General features: G+C 42.3%; 2 protein-coding genes across 3 annotated transcripts in view; one reads left to right on the forward strand and one right to left on the reverse strand.

Moving 5' to 3' along the window:
- The first annotated feature begins 1806 nt into the window (after positions 1-1806).
- pcbd1 (pterin-4 alpha-carbinolamine dehydratase/dimerization cofactor of hepatocyte nuclear factor 1 alpha) lies at positions 1807-4806 on the forward strand. The gene is made up of 4 exons (XM_030070563.1): positions 1807-1922; positions 2841-2972; positions 3614-3694; positions 4251-4806. Exons 1-4 carry the CDS (start codon positions 1920-1922, stop codon positions 4341-4343), a joined length of 309 nt encoding a protein of 102 aa, XP_029926423.1. The 5' UTR covers positions 1807-1919; the 3' UTR covers positions 4344-4806.
- A 59-nt stretch (positions 4807-4865) lies between these two features.
- Positions 4866-16908, reverse strand: part of sgpl1 (sphingosine-1-phosphate lyase 1) — a 14230-nt gene continuing 2187 nt past the window's right edge. Inside the window, exons 1-14 of one of the 2 annotated variants that reach the window (XM_030070561.1) lie at positions 14402-15586; positions 13485-13650; positions 12586-12653; positions 12075-12222; positions 11200-11279; positions 10832-10960; positions 10631-10719; positions 10381-10489; positions 10190-10288; positions 9953-10099; positions 9391-9629; positions 9088-9234; positions 8848-8968; positions 4866-7732 (exon numbers count right to left, since the gene is read on the reverse strand). In XM_030070561.1, the coding sequence (XP_029926421.1) occupies positions 7589-7732; positions 8848-8968; positions 9088-9234; positions 9391-9629; positions 9953-10099; positions 10190-10288; positions 10381-10489; positions 10631-10719; positions 10832-10960; positions 11200-11279; positions 12075-12222; positions 12586-12653; positions 13485-13650; positions 14402-14419 (1704 nt within the window). In that variant the 5' untranslated portion in view covers positions 14420-15586 and the 3' untranslated portion in view covers positions 4866-7588. Of the gene's footprint in view, positions 7733-8847; positions 8969-9087; positions 9235-9390; positions 9630-9952; positions 10100-10189; positions 10289-10380; positions 10490-10630; positions 10720-10831; positions 10961-11199; positions 11280-12074; positions 12223-12585; positions 12654-13484; positions 13651-14401; positions 15587-16908 lie in introns of those variants that run through there. The other variant, XM_030070562.1, reaches the window with a different exon arrangement.

Here is a 16908-nt window from a genome sequence, read left to right on the forward strand (position 1 = left end):
TCTCTGCTTTTAGACTCTGATTTCTGTGCATCAGCATGAACCTCTTGAAGCTGACAAGTTCATATAAACATATTATATTCAAGGAGCAAAGGGATTCTTCAGGCATTCTTCATTTCTTATCAAAGCAAAGACAGTCAGAGAAACTTGGACAGATTGATGATGTGAAGAAACAGACATTACAGATTTTTTTTCACCTTGTAGCAGTAATCTGAGGTGTACAAGACATCCACTCCCTCCGGCAGCTGGTTATGAAAAGTCACCAAAGCCTGGTCCATTTTCAAAGCTGGCCCTGCATTGGGTTCATCACAACATTGATGGACTGATGTATTTACAGCTGACACTCAGAAGTTTATGCACGTCATAAAATTAAGACGGCAGTAGACGGCATCAAATCATGAAGATCATAACACCGAGTGAATTTTGAGGGCCGGAGGTTGACAGGAAAAGCTGGAAGGAGTTATGAGCTGTTTTGCTGGTTTGACAGTTAATGACTGCTCTACATCAGTGGAGCGTAAACTCCGGCTGTCAACACTAAAACACTATTCAACGCATGCATTGTTTGAGACGGGACACCAGAAGTGACTCCAAGCACCGGTGAATCCTGGAGGACTCACCTGAGTTTGGTGTTAAATATCCTCCATGGCTGCTGGTCACAAGGAGGAACACAGTTAGGGCTGCAGGCAGGATTTTCCCAGGCTCCATTTTACTTCTTTAAAACAGCCTCTTCCACCGCTCATCTTTATAACACTCACCAATAAAAAAGATGGTCAAAGGGCGGCGTGCATGCGTGTCAAGTGGTTCCTGTCAACCACTTTGTGATATATATCTTTGAGGCGGACGAGATTACACGATTATCTGTCTTATTCAGTGACCTGAGGAATTTCCAGTAATGATGGGTGGCAGAAAGGTTTGTTATTCGGATAATATGACTGTTTTTGCAGAGATAATGAATATATCTTGAATGAATAGTGAATGAAGAGATCTTGTGTAAATCAAATCATATCAAACTTTATTTTCTATAGCAAATTGACTATAGCAAAAGTGCAAGGAAACTTTAAGGTCCTGTGTTTTGAAAGGCTGAGTGTTAGTGTGTGTTGTGTGTTTGAGAGTCATGGAAACTTGTTAAACACAACCAGACAACACCAATTTGACCCGCCATGGTAGCTGACTCCAATTCAGAGAAATCTCCTGTTTTTTTTTTTTTTTTTTTTTTTTTTAAACAAAATTAAAGCTCCCTTTGCTCTCTAACCAAAACACTGAAGCACCATTCTCATTTCCCTGTCCAGTCAGCCGTTTAATGCTGATTACTTGTCACATCCTCTGCCTCTTTTCATTTCATTAACCAGTTCATTCCCCTGAGCGCTCCCTGTGGCAGCCGAGTTCACCGGGGCAATCTCACAGGGAACAGCTCATTAACCTTTGACATGAACCGTGGCCGGCCGAGGGGCAGAGCTCACTTCAAAATCTGCTTTCCCATTACACACACATCCATTTTCAACAAAGGGAGTACAACTCTGAGTTTTGAGTTTGTGTCTCTGATATGTGTGCATGAGCATAATACACATCAGGATTAGGAGAAGGTGCAGTAGCCATGTGTCATCAGCCTCTCGTTACAAAGCAAACATTGTATTGGACTTTGTGTTGAGTCTGGCTGCACTTCCCTTTTCAGAAGGCTGGCCGCACACATGCCTTTGGCATTGTGAGCAACAGAGGAGAGGATTTATGATTACACCCATGCTGACAAGAGGCTGTGTAATCTATCAGCGGGGAGGATTTTTGTTCAGGCTTCTGCAAGGGCAGCTAAGCAGGACCTAGAGGCTCCCTGTGCCAGGATTCATTCCAGCTGTAGCAGCAGATTGCCCTCAGTGCATGTGAAGCTGGAGCTGAACCTCCTCTCTGCATGAAAACACTCTTCCAACATGGTGAGTACACAGCTTCTCTCTCTGTGTTTCTGTCCTCAGAGGCCGGACGGCCACACAGAACCGCTCACACACCTGTTGACATCCTCTGCTTACTGCAAAACTCACCAGGAGCCACCTCTGGATAATGTTTTATTACACACTGATAATCTTTAAACGGTGCATGACAGATCAGAGGCCTGGAGAAGTTTGATTAGATATATCTTCATGTCGTCATTGTAACTTTTCATAGGTTTTACATTTTTGCAGAGCAGTTTCTTCATGATATCTCAATTCAGCTGAAAACCTCCTCAAGGGTCAGCTCTGGAATAATATATATGGGTGTTATTTTAAATCAAAGCAGCAGAATGGATACTGATTGTTCTTGTAATGCCTGTGTGAATACAATTGCATGAAGCCATTGTAGGAGATGAAGAGATGAGGGTTTAAGCCGGGTCTTATTGTCTGTCTGCTGCCCATTCAAATGTGCTAACGCTCCACAGATAGAGCAGATTAGACGGTTGCTATGATACCTGTTGATGTCATCATTGCTCTGTTTCAGGCTTCACTTGTGACATGTCTGTTTGCTCTGCCCGCTGGTTTAAAGCATGACCGCTCTTACAAAATCCCCCTTCTGACTGTGCAAAAAAAAATAAATTGTATTTGTTTGGAAAAGGCTGTAACATGAGAAATGAACAACTTCAGATCAGCAGAATTGAGTTTCATGATCATATGACTCCATATCATGTGTCAGGATTAAGAATTCGCCCCAGTGACCAAAAAGGGGAGGAAAAGACCCTCCCACCATCACCACCCATATGTTTTAAAGCAGGAATGCAGCCCTTCATTGTTTCCAGATGGGCTCCCATGCAACCAATCACAGTTTGTGTTTGTGAAGCTGCCCCTCTCAGGTCCACAGCTCTGTCTCCTCTGTCCTCACAGGCTGGTAAGGTCCAGGCTCTGACAGAGGAGGAGAGGGCCCACCTGCTCCCCCTGCTGCGCAACGCTCAATGGGTGGAAGTGGTGGGGAGGGACGCCATTTACAAAGAGTTTGTTTTTAAAGACTTCAATCAGGTTCCTAATACACATTTATTACATTTAACTCACATATCTACATCTATGTAGCTATATATATGTATATCTATGTATATGTATCAATAACTATTTTTATATAAACTCGGTGTCCACTTTATTATGTCCACCTGCACAATCTAATCCAATCCAATCCAACTGTTGTGTCATAAAGTTTCCTTTTCTCCTGCCTAATGTTCAGGTTTTCTTTTTGTCACAGTAATAGAGGTGCTCATTCACTTCTATGTTTGGCATTGAGCTCATAGTTAGTGCTGCTGTTGGACTGGACTGCACTTTATTGAGAGCTGTTTCCAATATTCTGTCCCCCTTATTGTACATAAATTGGGAGGACAAAAAATTAGAAACACCTCTCAATATAATGTAGTCCAGTAAAAGGCCTCTGCAAACTAGTATAATAATAATAATATACAGAAATTTAAATTGACACATTCTCCACAGTGTTAATACAAACTGAACATTATAAACTTTGTTAAAAGGTAGAGTTTATGGCAGAGCTGCTGCACTGAACTGCATTAGACTGAACAGGTGGAGCTGATAAAATGGACACTGAGTGTATATGCATATATACAGTTCAAAATATGAGTAGCTTGCATTATTTTGATTATGTCGTCGTTGTTTTTCAGGCTTTTGGCTTCATGTCCAGAGTGGCTTTACAAGCAGAGAAGATGGACCACCATCCTGAGTGGTTCAATGTCTACAATAAGGTATACATGGCAAACTAATCGTGGCTCAGCAGAGAGAAAGCACAGAGAGCTTTTGGCACGACGGAGATTTGTTTTCTTAATTTGCATGCAGGCGGTCAAGTTAACATCAGCCACTAGTTAAATGCAGGTAAATCAGTGGCCGTCTGTTCTTCTACCTGCTGCTTTAGCGAGCAACCAGCCATTGACTGGAGCTTCTTTTATATCTCTACTTTTAAAAAAAAGAACAAACTTAAAGTACCTTCGCTCATTTGGGAAACCCCAGACGCTCTTTCCAGTGAATAATGTTAGTTTCCCGTCTTGAATGCATTCATTTTTCCCTCTATAATTTAAATGATCCATATGTAAGACTAATAATGGTCTAAATTTTGCTTTGAAAGCAAATATAGTTTAGTTTAAAGGAGATTTATTGAATGACTTTGACCTTTCACAGGCAGAACAGCTGCTTCATTAAACACTGTTTTGGTGTTTGCACATAGAGAAGAAAGCAGGGCCCCTTTAATCTCACACCGCCTTCGTCAGCCTCACAGTCTGTCCTCTGTCTCCTCCACTCCTCCAGGTCCAGATCACACTCAGCACACACGACTGCGGCGGACTGTCCCAGCGTGACATCACCTTGGCCACCTTTATTGATCAAGCATCACTGATGTGAGCGGTGACACCCTGACGCTCACAGATCCCTCTAGTATTCATCCCAGTGAATAAACCCCCCAGGACGGCACCTAGAAAACCCAAAGAATAACAAAATAATCACTTTCAGTCCACTGGGAACTGTAGCTGTATTGTTACACTGTGATGGTCACGTTTTTTCTTAAAATGTGTTATATTGTTTTGGTGGTGGTTTTTGTACTGAGTAAATGTTATTGCTGGATAATTCTTCAAAGGGAAAGGGAGCAGACGTCAAATATTATTCCTCTGAGGACGTATCTACATGATATTTGTTAAAAAATCCACAATAAATTCCTGGAGAACCGTTCCGCTTGTTATCTCAGATAACATTTACAGAGCTACACCTGTGCCTTTCTGTCAGACTGTGTGTCTTCATGTGCCTGATGTTTGTTCGTGCTCGTACCTCTTCAGTGTTGACAGTGAAATTAAAAGTTACTGGAAGCAAATGTGTTTTTTTTCCCGTTGTCTGTCATGCAAAAAAAAAAAAATGACCTGAAAATTTTTTTTCATCACATTGAATGCATTTTTATTGAAAACACATGACAACATAAACCATCTATTGTGGCCTTTCTAGTGAGAGTACAACAGTGTTTGCTTCCTGGGAGTTAACAGGACAAATTTGTTCAGCTATGCATGAATAAAAAGGTACTTTCTAACTTAAAAGAAATCTGCCAACCAAGGAATGAATTACACTCTGGTTTCACCGAAGACGAAACAAAACAAAACTCTTAGGCCACTTCATCTGTTCATGTTCAAAACGTCACATGGAAAGGAAGATCATTTTGCATTTATAAAAACCGCGTGGGACTGCACGGATGCTGTTGATGCTAGGAAGCTAAATCCCTGAGGATGTTAGACAGAAAAAACTGGCATGATGGTGTGAGTCTAACCTCTGAAGGCAGAGAGGTGAATGCTGCTTATTGCTACTTAGTTTTAGAACAGACAGCCGCGACAGCCCAAGCCGGGATGCATTTCATAAATGCTCGTTTTTCATCGACATTTACAGATTGTTGCGGTGCGGCCAGGCGGCGAGTTTCAGGTTTTTATTGAAAAGGGATTTCTTGGGCATTCCCACGTCAAAAATTTGGAGGGCATTTCTCCCAATGAAACATCAGGATGGATAATATTGTTGAAAAAAAAAAAAAAAAAAGCCCGGGAGCATGGGTTCCCACACCCGCTCACAGGACCCAGGATTTGAAGGATGCATGGATGGAGATGTTGGTGTATCAGCTCCGGTCCCTTTGCAGAGCCACATTTCATCCTCTGGTGATCGTCAGTCTTTTTCCCCCAGACACACTGACGGCCAGCAGGGAGAAAAAACCCCCACCAACCAGGTGTGTTGTGGACTCCCAGACTTGAAATAACCGAAATACATTCATGCCTACTCTCTTAAAACCGTCCAATATGTAGAAACACAAGTGAAAACACAAAGAAAAATGACAAAAATGTGTGATTAATAAAACACAAAACACCCAGTGGTTACACATAATGGTAAAATTACACCGTTCAGTGACACGATTCTTGTCTCTAAAATATTAATGGTACAACATTTCCCTTCTTTTCACTTCATAAAAAGGAAAGGTTATTGCACAAACGTGGAAACAATGCAATGGAAATACACAATTTCAACAAGCGGTACTTTGAAAAACACATGGAAGAAAATGGGATAAAACAACAAAATGGGTTGTTTTTTTTTGGTGTTAGCGTATGGATCTCTAACACATCAACCCATTACAAAAAAAAAAAAAGTCCACAAGCTGGTAAATGTTTACAAGCCATGCACACATTCACCGCCGGGACAGAGAAAGAACATTTTCCAAGGTAAATCTGGTCAATCGGTGTGATCGAAAACGCCAGTGGCAGTGGCAACGTTTCTTTTCGGTATCAACACGTGTGTGCGTGTGTGTGCGTGTGATCTGTGGTTTAGCAAATGCCTTAACACTGTTGCATTTGAAAGGTTACAATGTTACAAATGGAAAAAAAGAAAGAAAAAAAAAACTGCCCTGCATCTGAGAATATTTTGCAGGATGAAAGGGTGACAGGGTTGCATTGAGTAGAAACTGAGGTAGATGGAATTGAACGAGCATTAAATTACAAGACAAATTATTAAAACAAAAAAAAAAAGATGACAGGCGGCACACGGGGCTGTATGTGGATTATGGAGAAATCAAAGCGGCTGATAAACTATTTCCCACCAGTTTCAAAATATCCCAAACCTTGCTGACAATATCTTTCTCACTCCACATAATCTCGACATTTCATTTTCCCGCTGTCTAACTCGTTCTTCAAATCCAACAGCTGTGAATGGACGACGATCACAAATGCAAACTTAAAATGTATGTGAATTCCATCATAAGTGCTAAAATGCTTAAAAACAAAACAAACAAACAAACAAACAAAGAAAAGAAGGACATAAATGTTCTGTCGTGCTAATAAAGAAACTGCCTCCACAAACTGCAGGTTCAAGCTGTTGAGCAGATTTACCTGATACGTCAGGGCGTTTACAGTGCTTTACGTGAAAAAATGTTGCTTTCCGAGAACTTCAGAGGATTATTATTACCATGACTTCATAATAATAATAATAACAATGATAATAGTAGACCAACGACGGCCCTCCACGTGTAGAGCCGGTCGATCACAGTACATCAGGTTTCGTGCGAGAAACAGAAACCGCAGCGAAGCCGTTCAGCCTCGCTGGCTTGCAGTGGTCTGTGGTTTTTACTGACTCGTCATAAATATTGAAGCGGAAACATGCTTAAATGTTCCCACATGTAAAAAAAAAAAAAAAAAAATTGAATACTTCCACGAGGTAAGCAACACCTAAAAGCAACAATTTTAAGAGATTATGAGCGAATGGTCTGGATTCATGACACACAAGAAAACTGAAATCGAAATGGACAAAAAAAAAAAAACCCAACCCAAATCACAAACATTTCCCTTCTTCTGTTATGTTAATAAAATCAAATTAAAAGACTAAAAACCCATCCGGATCCATTATTTTTTTCCTCTGGTCAATATTACGTGTGATTTCCCTCTGGGTCGATTAAAACGATGGCTTGTGCTTCACAGAGTTTTGCAGCCGCGGGTCGGTTTAGCGCGGGAGGGGAAAGTTAAGGCAACTGTTGAGCGACTATCTGAGGGGGAGGGCGGGGAGGGGGCGGGGCTTCGCTTCTGGACGGGGTCAAGGCGTGTCCGGGCCGGGACGGGGCGGGCCGGCCCGGTCCCGTCTCAGTGGGCTTTGCCGTTGCCGTTCATGTGGCTGGTCTGGGACTTGGTGACCTCGGTGCTGTAGAGGCAGTCCAGGAAGCCGCAGGAGATCTCGGTCACCATGGAGCGGTCGGGGATGGACTGGGCCATGCCGTAGATCGCGCCCTGAAACAGAAATAAAATGAATACATAAGGAAAAACATTTTTAGACTTTTTTAATTTAACCATCGGGGCTTCACTGCGATTAAATCTCTCTTTTGCAGGAGTGTCCAATGGCCAAAAAGGCAGCAAAACAAAAAACATAATCGCACATACAATTTACTACAAATAACATTAAAGCTACCACGGATGCAATATATAAAGAACTACAAATAAGTTAAAACATTTATTTTAAAAAATGTGCATAAACACAGTTAGAAAAAAAACACCTTGGGATGCCATCATCTACCTACACATCAGCTACCTGCAATATTCGATGCATTCCAGGAATTATTTTGTGATGATGTGCTGCAGTTTTATTTGGCTACTTGTAATTCTTCAGATAATCATAAAAAAAAAATAATAATAATAAGGCGATGAAATGCATGCTGGTCGATCAAGGTTCTTGTTTACAGAAAAACTGGTATCCCTGCCTGTTTTACGATGGATTTCTCCCTCTTTTCTCCCTGACTGTTGAAAAACGAGGAGCTTTATTCTGATAAACCATCAGTGAGAATCCTCTACTATCAATCTCCAGGCGCCACTTTCCATCATGGAGCCAGAATTGAACAGAAGTATAATTTTTCCTTTATGGCTCCACAGGATGCACGTACCAGGATGTTTCTCCTCATATTCGTTCTGACTCAGTGACTACTACTAATGTCAGAACAGAACTGACACTTATTTTGAAAAGCCGAGCCGCTGTGCCCTGACATAACCCAGCGTTGGTATACTGTATCTGCCTCTGAAAACTCAGGATGTGAGTGTATCCTGGCTATTGTTAACAGGATGCAGCAAAATGTTTTATGTGACATGATATGACTGGATTTTTCCTCTTTGGTCTTTTGTTTGTATTGTACTTGTAGTCTGACTATTGTCTGCATGTGTGTTTTATGTTGAGGCTGGAACTACTTTATGTACTGCTGCCCCTCTTGGCCAGGACTCAGGATTAATTTCAATGGGACTGACCTAGTTACATAAATTTTAAATAAATAGATACATAAATACAGAGAGTACAGAAGCCTCCTGATTCATGTTGGGAAACAAAAGTGCATGTTAGCGTTTCCCAGAGCTGATCTTACCATTCCTGTGGTTTTCTCCTTGGGATTCTTCATGATGATGGCGACCTGCTCTCTGACGTCACGGATAAACTGATCGGCGACGCCTGGCTGAGTGTGCAGGACTGTGCAACAAATGTGGATGCTGAAAAGACAAAAAAAACAAAAAAACAAGATCATGCAGGTTTTAGACTGGTGAATATTTTGCCATCTGTCAAATTATTATTATTTATTATTATTTATTATTTTAGTGTGACTGTCTACCTGGATGGGTACTGAAGCGTGTTGAGGTTCCAGCCCTTTGACGTCAGTGCATTAGACAGGCGGAAGATGTCAAAAACATCGGAGCCAATTGCTACCACAGACACCTCTGGATCCCCGAACACAAACACACCATTTATCTTGCGGATTCTGTGCAAAAAAAAAAAAAAAAAAGTTCAAAATGCAAACTATCAGAGAAATTTAAATTCAAGAGCAGTGACAAAAGTTGATGTAAGCTCGAGCTGAAACTCAAATCTACTGGACAATAATATCACGACTTCAGTGACGCTAAGATGAGAGTCCTACTCTGTTTTGATTTTGCGGGCGGTGCTGATGATCTTCTTGGTCATCTCCACGTATCCGTTTTCTCCCATGTGCATCATGGTCGCCCAGCAGGCGGCGATGATGCCGCCCGGTCTGGAGCCCGCCACCGAGGGCGAGGCGTAGATCCCCCCCTGCCAGTCTGGAGCTACAAAGTACTGATAGTGACGGTACTTTTTATCGCTGTACAGGATCACAGAGGAGCCTTTGGGGGCGTAGCCATACTGGAGAGGACATGTGGAAGAGAAAACACACACACACACAGACTTAAAATACTCACAAAAAGTTGTTGCTTTAGATTATATCTCCATTAAAGGGTAAAACTGGTTAGCAGTTAAATTTGACAGATGAAAAAGAAAAGGATGATTCAATACAATTTCTAGATTTTTAAATAAAACACTTCGTTTTCAATAGACAATTTGGAAATTCTAACTCATTTTTCAGGTGTTCAGTCACCCTGGGACTACTCATTTGAAAGTCAGAGATCAAAGCGTAGCGTGTGAGAAAACAGGCATCGATCTGATGGAAATGAGGAGCCGCTCCTTACCTTGTGGGTGTCTGCAGAGATGCTCGTCACACCCTTCACCCTGAAGTCGAACGGGGCCAGCTGGTAGCCGGCCTTGGCCATGAAAACGATGAGAAAGCCTCCGAGACAGGCGTCAACATGCAGAGGGAGGCCGTAGCGTACAGCCAGCTGTGAAACCACCGGGGAAAAGTGTGAGCAAGCAACTTCTGCATTTTCATTTCAGAGGCTATTTGGAGGAGAAAACGTTTCACTCCGCACCTTCCCTACTTCCTCAATAGGATCCATGATCCCGTGAGGGAACTGGGGCGCCGAGCAAACCAGCATGGCTGTGTTCTTGTTGATGGCTCTCTTCATCGCCTGGGTAATGAGAAATATGACAGCCACAGTGGGAATCACTGACACAACCAGGGATAGCAGTCAATTAGCACAACGTCTGCACATGTTCTCACCTTCACGTCTACTTTCATAGTTTTCTTGTCGAGCGGTATGTGAACGAGCCTCATCCCAAAGTAGTGTGCTGCTTTGTCGAACGCTGCGTGCACGCTCACTGGTGCAAGACTATAAAAAAAAAATCAAAATAAAACAAAGATAACAATTGTGACTCTTTTCATAAGGGTTTTAGCTAAAGCAAACAGACAGAAACAAGCCTTGGCTATGGCTCCTTATCATGACGGTAACATCTATTCAAGCTGATCTTACATTTCGGGGTGTTTGACACCACGTTCGTACGCCATGTCTCTGTATGCCTTGCAGGCCATCAGGATGCTCTCAGTTCCCCCTGAAGTGACCTGGAAACAGCAGAGGCAAGGGGCTGTCAAATTAAATTTAATCGGTCCTCTGGCATTTTCTAACGCGGGGCGACTGGTTTATGCATTCTGTGAGCGACACGCAGAAACTTACGGTGCCACAGGAGTTGGGCCCGCCGTGGAAAAGTGTGCAAGTCATTCTGACGACCTCTGCCTCCATCTTTCTTACGCCAGGAAAGATGTCTGGGTGAAGAGGGTTGCTCCATGCGAAGTCACCGTACACCTAGGGACAGATGTGTAGGACAAAAGGATAAGAAGTCTACAAACAGTAAATCCTGTGAACACACACCAGAGCAACAATCTCTTATTAGAGATGTTAAAAAAAAGTGGAAAAAAAAGAAACAAAACAAACAAAACAAAAAACCCTGTCCTGCTTTGTGGAGCTAACTAAGTTCAACTTTGACATCCAGGATTGGAAATGCCAGGATTCAAAGACAGATACAGAGAGAGAGAGAGTCATACCTTCACCAAGAGCTTGGTAAGCGTTTCATCACCCCAGTACACTGCACCCGAAACTCTTCCTTTCTCCCACTGCACTTCACCTGCAAGAAGCAAAAGTCAACATTTCAACAATTAAAAACAAAGATTACGCTTAAAGAAATACCCCGACATCTTGTTTAATTTTTGGACCAAAGGAAAAAGCAGCACAAGAACTCTCCCTTAGTAAACATCTCCAACTAAACAGAGGATTTTCCTTTGCCTTATTGTAACACACAAGCTACATCAGAATAACGTTGGTACTGGCCTGTGGCCTTCAAGTAGCAAAAAAACAACAAAATACTAACTTTTTTTTTTAAATCAGAGAAGCTGCAAAAAATGTCCTGCTGTAACTATAAACACCCCCGTAAGCACGACTGCAGCTAAGTACTGAAACACAAACACACACACACACACAGAGTCTGAGGCGATATTAGAATAAGAACACTGAGTTACTGAGTGAGATACCAAGTTTCATCTGTACTGACGATACTAAAAACACCAGCATTGCTCAAGTGTCAAAATTTTAGATATTGACTTGGTACCTGCAGGAGCCATATGCTGTGTCTTATTAAAAGTATATATTGTCATTTGCGTCACCTGTGGCAGTCGGCACATCAGACGTGGGCTCTTTCGGTAGTTTTAGGCCCTTTATTACCTAAAAATCGATTTTTGCGACATCCCTCCTCGGCTTCATATCTTTACATGTTGGTATCCTTAATTAACACCAACACACTCTTTATGACGGGCGCTGAGTTCACTTCAAAGTGGCAGACGGGCAGATTAGCAATGCTTTCAGGAAGCCAGCGGCGGTGATAACGGCCCGGGAGGCAAAGGTCCCGCGATGAATTAGCACTTACTCAGAGTCTCGTACTCTCTGATCCTGTCGAGCACTTGGCTCTGGGAGAGGCCGTGTGAGGGCAGCTGTTTGGTGTAGCTCATGCCCTCCTTCAGCGTGCACAGGCTGGCAGACATGTCATCCAAGGCCTTGTTCAGCTGATCCTGAATCTGCCACAAACAGAGGTCGGAGTCAGTTCATAGACAAAGACAACACTGTCTCTGAATGCGGCTGAACTGAAAAGAACATACAGCACTGAGTGACAAAAGCAGTGTAAAATCCCCTTTCTCTTTATGAAGCCAACTTTGGCCTGAATGCCTGCTGTCTTCTGGTGACATAATGACCAGCAGTAACCCAATATTATCACCAGTGCCTGATGTTAAGTGTGCCAAAGGTCTGAACTCGCCCTCCCCCCCTTGTGCTTGCTGTGCTCAGTCATCGTATAATGACTCATAAGATCTTCAGAGGATACAGACAAGAGTCAGAGCACATCTGCTGGGAAAAGCAGGAACAGAATAACCACTAATACTTACTGCCACGCCAACAAACGGGATTTTTTTGATGAGTCGAAAGCACTGCTTCTTGATTCTGGACGTGAGACCTATCAGGCAGGAGACAGGGAAGCAGCTGTGGTGAAATATTGGTAGACAGAGCCGACCACAAACGTTAATCAGCTGACTGTGAGTAGACCTATAATCACACGCCAGGGCAAGAGACAGTGAATGAAAACAGGATCCGTATTTAAAAAAAAAAAAAAAAAAGTTTCATTTGCACCCTGAGGCTACTTCTGTGCAGCTTGGCCGACATTCAGCACGTTAAGGGCGGGTGGAGCTGAGAACGTCAACCGCTACGACTGACTTATAACAGATCCAGAAAGTCTTGATGTTTGAGGTTACCTAATGATATTTTTCCAGTCATAGTTCAACAAGATGTTCCTGCTTGCAAGCACAGAGCCGGATTCAATCACTGGCTGTCAGGAGCATTACTTAAAGGAAACACGTTTTCACCTCTGTACGTCCTGTGGTTCGGTTCCAATGGGTAGCATTTTGCGTTAGCTTAGCATAAAGACTTCAAGTCGATGGGAGTCGTTAGCCTAGCTGTCAAAATAAGACCGCTTCGGAGTTGCTGTAAGGTTTATTTTTTCACTTTGACGGAGCCAGGCTAACGATTCCCATATACTTCAAGTCTTTATGCTAAGCTAAAATGAAATGTTACCCGTTGGACAGGACGTACAGAGATGAAAATGGTATCAAACATCTTGTCTCAGTCTGCGCAAGCTGGGAAAAAAAAAAAGTATTTTTCCTTTCCTTTAACCTCAAAAACATGTTAAACTTGAGAATTTGCTTGAGATTGTTCGATCTGCGTGCTTTCATCCCCGACTCAGCCTGCGTTGGGTCGACTTGGAGCGCGTGCATCATTTGTGGAAACTTACTCTCTTGCTGGAAGAGGAAGCCTTTGACCCAGATGGCTCCCAGCGTGGTGATGAACGTGGCCCCAATGATCTGCCAGGGCTCCAGCTCCTTGCAGGCGGAGTTGACCTGCCGCCGGCCCTCCTCCACGTACAGCAGGAGCATCTCCTTGTACACCTCCAAGGCACTCTGGACACAGACAGGCATCAAGGAGTTCATGTCTCACAAAGATTACAGAGCATACTGACGTGACTGATGGACACACATATTATTGGCCAAGCAAATAAGTCATATGTAGGCCTGGGCGATGTGGACAACAATCAAATATCCCATACAAATACCTTGATATCGATACTGATGGTGACTATTGTTGCTTTCTCAAAATATTTACACAATGTCATTTCTGATAAGTAATCATCAGTAACGCCTGTGTAATAACTAGGTGGGTCAAGGGCAATAATAGAACAGCTAGAACAGTTTGGATATTACAATATCCAAAATCCCAGATGATATCTATATTGCTCAGCCCTAATTATATGTAACCACTATGGAGGGAAATGCTTTTTCTTTGTATAATATAAATGACACTGGCTTACTGTTTAAAAGCCACAGCAATAGTCTTGCATTGCACTGCATTTAACCACTCAGTTTGACTGACAACACACAAGGAGGCACAAGCCATATTTTTTTGCTGTGTCATGTTTTCGTAACACAAAAAGCGCTCTAAGGAGTTACTTTTAATAAGATGTGACTCTGTTATGTTACTAGTTACGTTTAAAAGTGACTTTCCCACTTTGCCAACACTGACTGTAGCACGTTTTAACCAAACTGCTTGATTTTAAAAAGTCAGACACAGCCACCTGCAGAATTCAAGTTAGTCAGTCAAAAATCTGATGTCATTAAGAAAAATATTAATATATCAGGTCTACTTATTACTCACATCAGAAGGCGACGTCATGTCTACAGAAATCAGTTTCCCTCACTTAAGTGCTGTCACCAGTCGTCCAAGTGACTAAACCAGGAGAGTGTGTCAGTGAATGTGTTCCCTCTGCGGGTGATGTTAAGACCAGCTGACCGGACCACGATCAGCAGACTCCTCCCATCAGCAAGGCGTACGCCATAACAACACATGTAGCCAATGGAGGAAGTTTTATAATCAGTCCTGATAAGAGAAGACTGGAGGTTTGCCTTTGACTCGGCTGTAAAAATGATATCTCAGCGACTCCATTTCCAACCTGGATCATCATCAATAGTTTTCTTTATTTATCAGTCTGAACATGAATCTAATGATCTTCACATCCGGCTGTACGGTCAGTGCAGCATGTTGCCTGTTCACCTAATGGAGCTCAAAGTGATCACAGTAAATGATTCATGGCTGCTATTTCATAAGTGCAGTAAAAAAAAAAATGAACCTATCTGTCCACTCTTCCCATTATCTCTCCGTTGCCGTGATTTTTATAACACAATAGCGGCAGGCGGCCTGATAACAAGGAGTGTTGTTCCTCCAGCCTCGGCAGCAATCTGATGGAGAAGAGCTTAAGGTCCACGGGACGATATGTCAAACAGCCACGGAGGGGGTGAACAAAATAAACACCCAATACCGTCCAATATAATAACTACCCGACTTGTGAGGATCAAAATCTTCAGTTTGCGTTTCGACCTGTGCTCAGGCTGTAATTTGTGGTGTTGTTTAGCAAATGTGAATGCCAATTATGGTCTATACTTCACTGATTTTTGCCTCATATTCCCTTGAAAACCTACTTACAAAAATGGTGCATGTGTAACCTCTTTTTCATGCTGATACATCCTGCTGATCGGCATTCATCTGCCTTTGTAATTACCATGTAATGACTTCAAAGCTCAAAGTTAAATCTCCTTTTTTTCATGTGGTGTTTCTCTTATTTTGTCTGCTCACTATAAATTACAACTACAGAGGCAGACACACAAATGAGTCACATTAAGCTCTGAAAATAAGTCTTATAAATCAGCGTCAAAAAGCAGGAATGCTGTGTCCGACTACAAGGTGTTTCTGTTATTTTGTCCACCCCGGTATATCCCATAATAACACCTTCAAACTGATTCTCCTTTTGCGATGGGAGCAGCACACCATGCAAAGAGAGTTAGCCACTCTCTATTTTCAGCAGAGGGAATTTAAAATGAGTTAGGCCTACTCCTTAATCTTGGTGTAATCTGTTGTTTTTATTTAACTCAAAGATTCATATATATATATATATATAAACTGGGTAATTTTGCTATAATGAACTTTTCCATGACTGAAGCTGAAGTGGAGGGCTGTCACTGAGGCACTGGAGTTCACACCGCTGTCCAGACTACAACTGTCATACCTGTCCGTTGGAATAACAAGCTCTCACACGGGTTTGGCAAGATTGCCCAAGAAGAACAGAGTGGGGAACACTGGGGGAAAAAAAAAAGTCTTCAACACTGGCAACACGGCTGGATGGAAGGCAGATAAAAATCACTCGCTCTTTATCAAACATGCAGACTGTCCTTTACGTGCCACTGTGGAAGTATGTACATGATGTGTGCAAGGCTCTGCTGGTGTATGTGTGTAAATATGGAGTGTGTGTGTGTGGAGGGGAGGGGGGGGTGATCCATGCCAAATTTCTACACTTCATCTGTCATAAAAGCAGAGATTAATCTGTGTTATCTAACCCAGGGGCAAAAGGCAGATCTGGGAGCCTGATGCAACGTGTCTGTCCCTTTGGCACACAGGCCTTTTCCTGTTATCCAACACATTTTACAGGTCTAGTGGCCCTCTTCCACATTTTTTACTTCTTCAATAACTACATAAAATAACTCTGAATGAACTTGAAATCTGATGCAGTGGAGCATTTTTTTTACATCACCTCAGTCAAGAGTACAATAAACCGAGCTGCTTTATGGAGCAACTGAATCAAAAATCTCTATTACGTCCGCTTTTATAGGCTACACCTTTCCAGATCCCTCCTGCAATTTTTTATTTCTACAGTCAGTATGAATCAATGAATTAAAACCTCTTCACTAACATTTGACTTATTTAACAGTGTCTTAGATTGGCACCCCTTACTAAAAAATAATATATATTTAATAAAATGAAAATCATGAGTACAGTCTGATTAACTACTTGAGTAAAAATAATTTTCCACAGTCTGCACCGGATTTTTTTTTTTTTTTAACAAGATATTCAATGCCATCTTTGCCTCAGGAGAGCAAGAACATTGTATGAACAAAAGCCTCCCGTGCCTATTTTGCTCTGACCCATTGTTGTGCAGTGGACGCCCATTCCTTTGCTTGCTTGCTTGCTTCCCCCCCCACCATAATACAAGCATTTAGCTATTCTCTAAGGAGACCTTTGTTGTCTCAAAGGGGAGGTCATGTTCTCATGGAAATGTACTGGGTGAAACAGGGATATACCTCAAGGGAAAACACAGCACGGACCCAACTTGG

Source organism: Myripristis murdjan, chromosome 15 (assembly GCF_902150065.1).
Source record: "Myripristis murdjan chromosome 15, fMyrMur1.1, whole genome shotgun sequence".
NCBI lineage: Eukaryota > Metazoa > Chordata > Actinopteri > Holocentriformes > Holocentridae > Myripristis > Myripristis murdjan.

Coding starts and splice junctions, on each gene's coding strand:
- pcbd1 (XM_030070563.1), top strand. Junction 2,973..3,613: donor TTTTTAAAGACTTCAATCAG/GTTCCTAATACA, acceptor GTTGTTTTTCAG/GCTTTTGGCTTCATGTCCAG. Junction 3,695..4,250: donor GGTTCAATGTCTACAATAAG/GTATACATGGCA, acceptor CCACTCCTCCAG/GTCCAGATCACACTCAGCAC.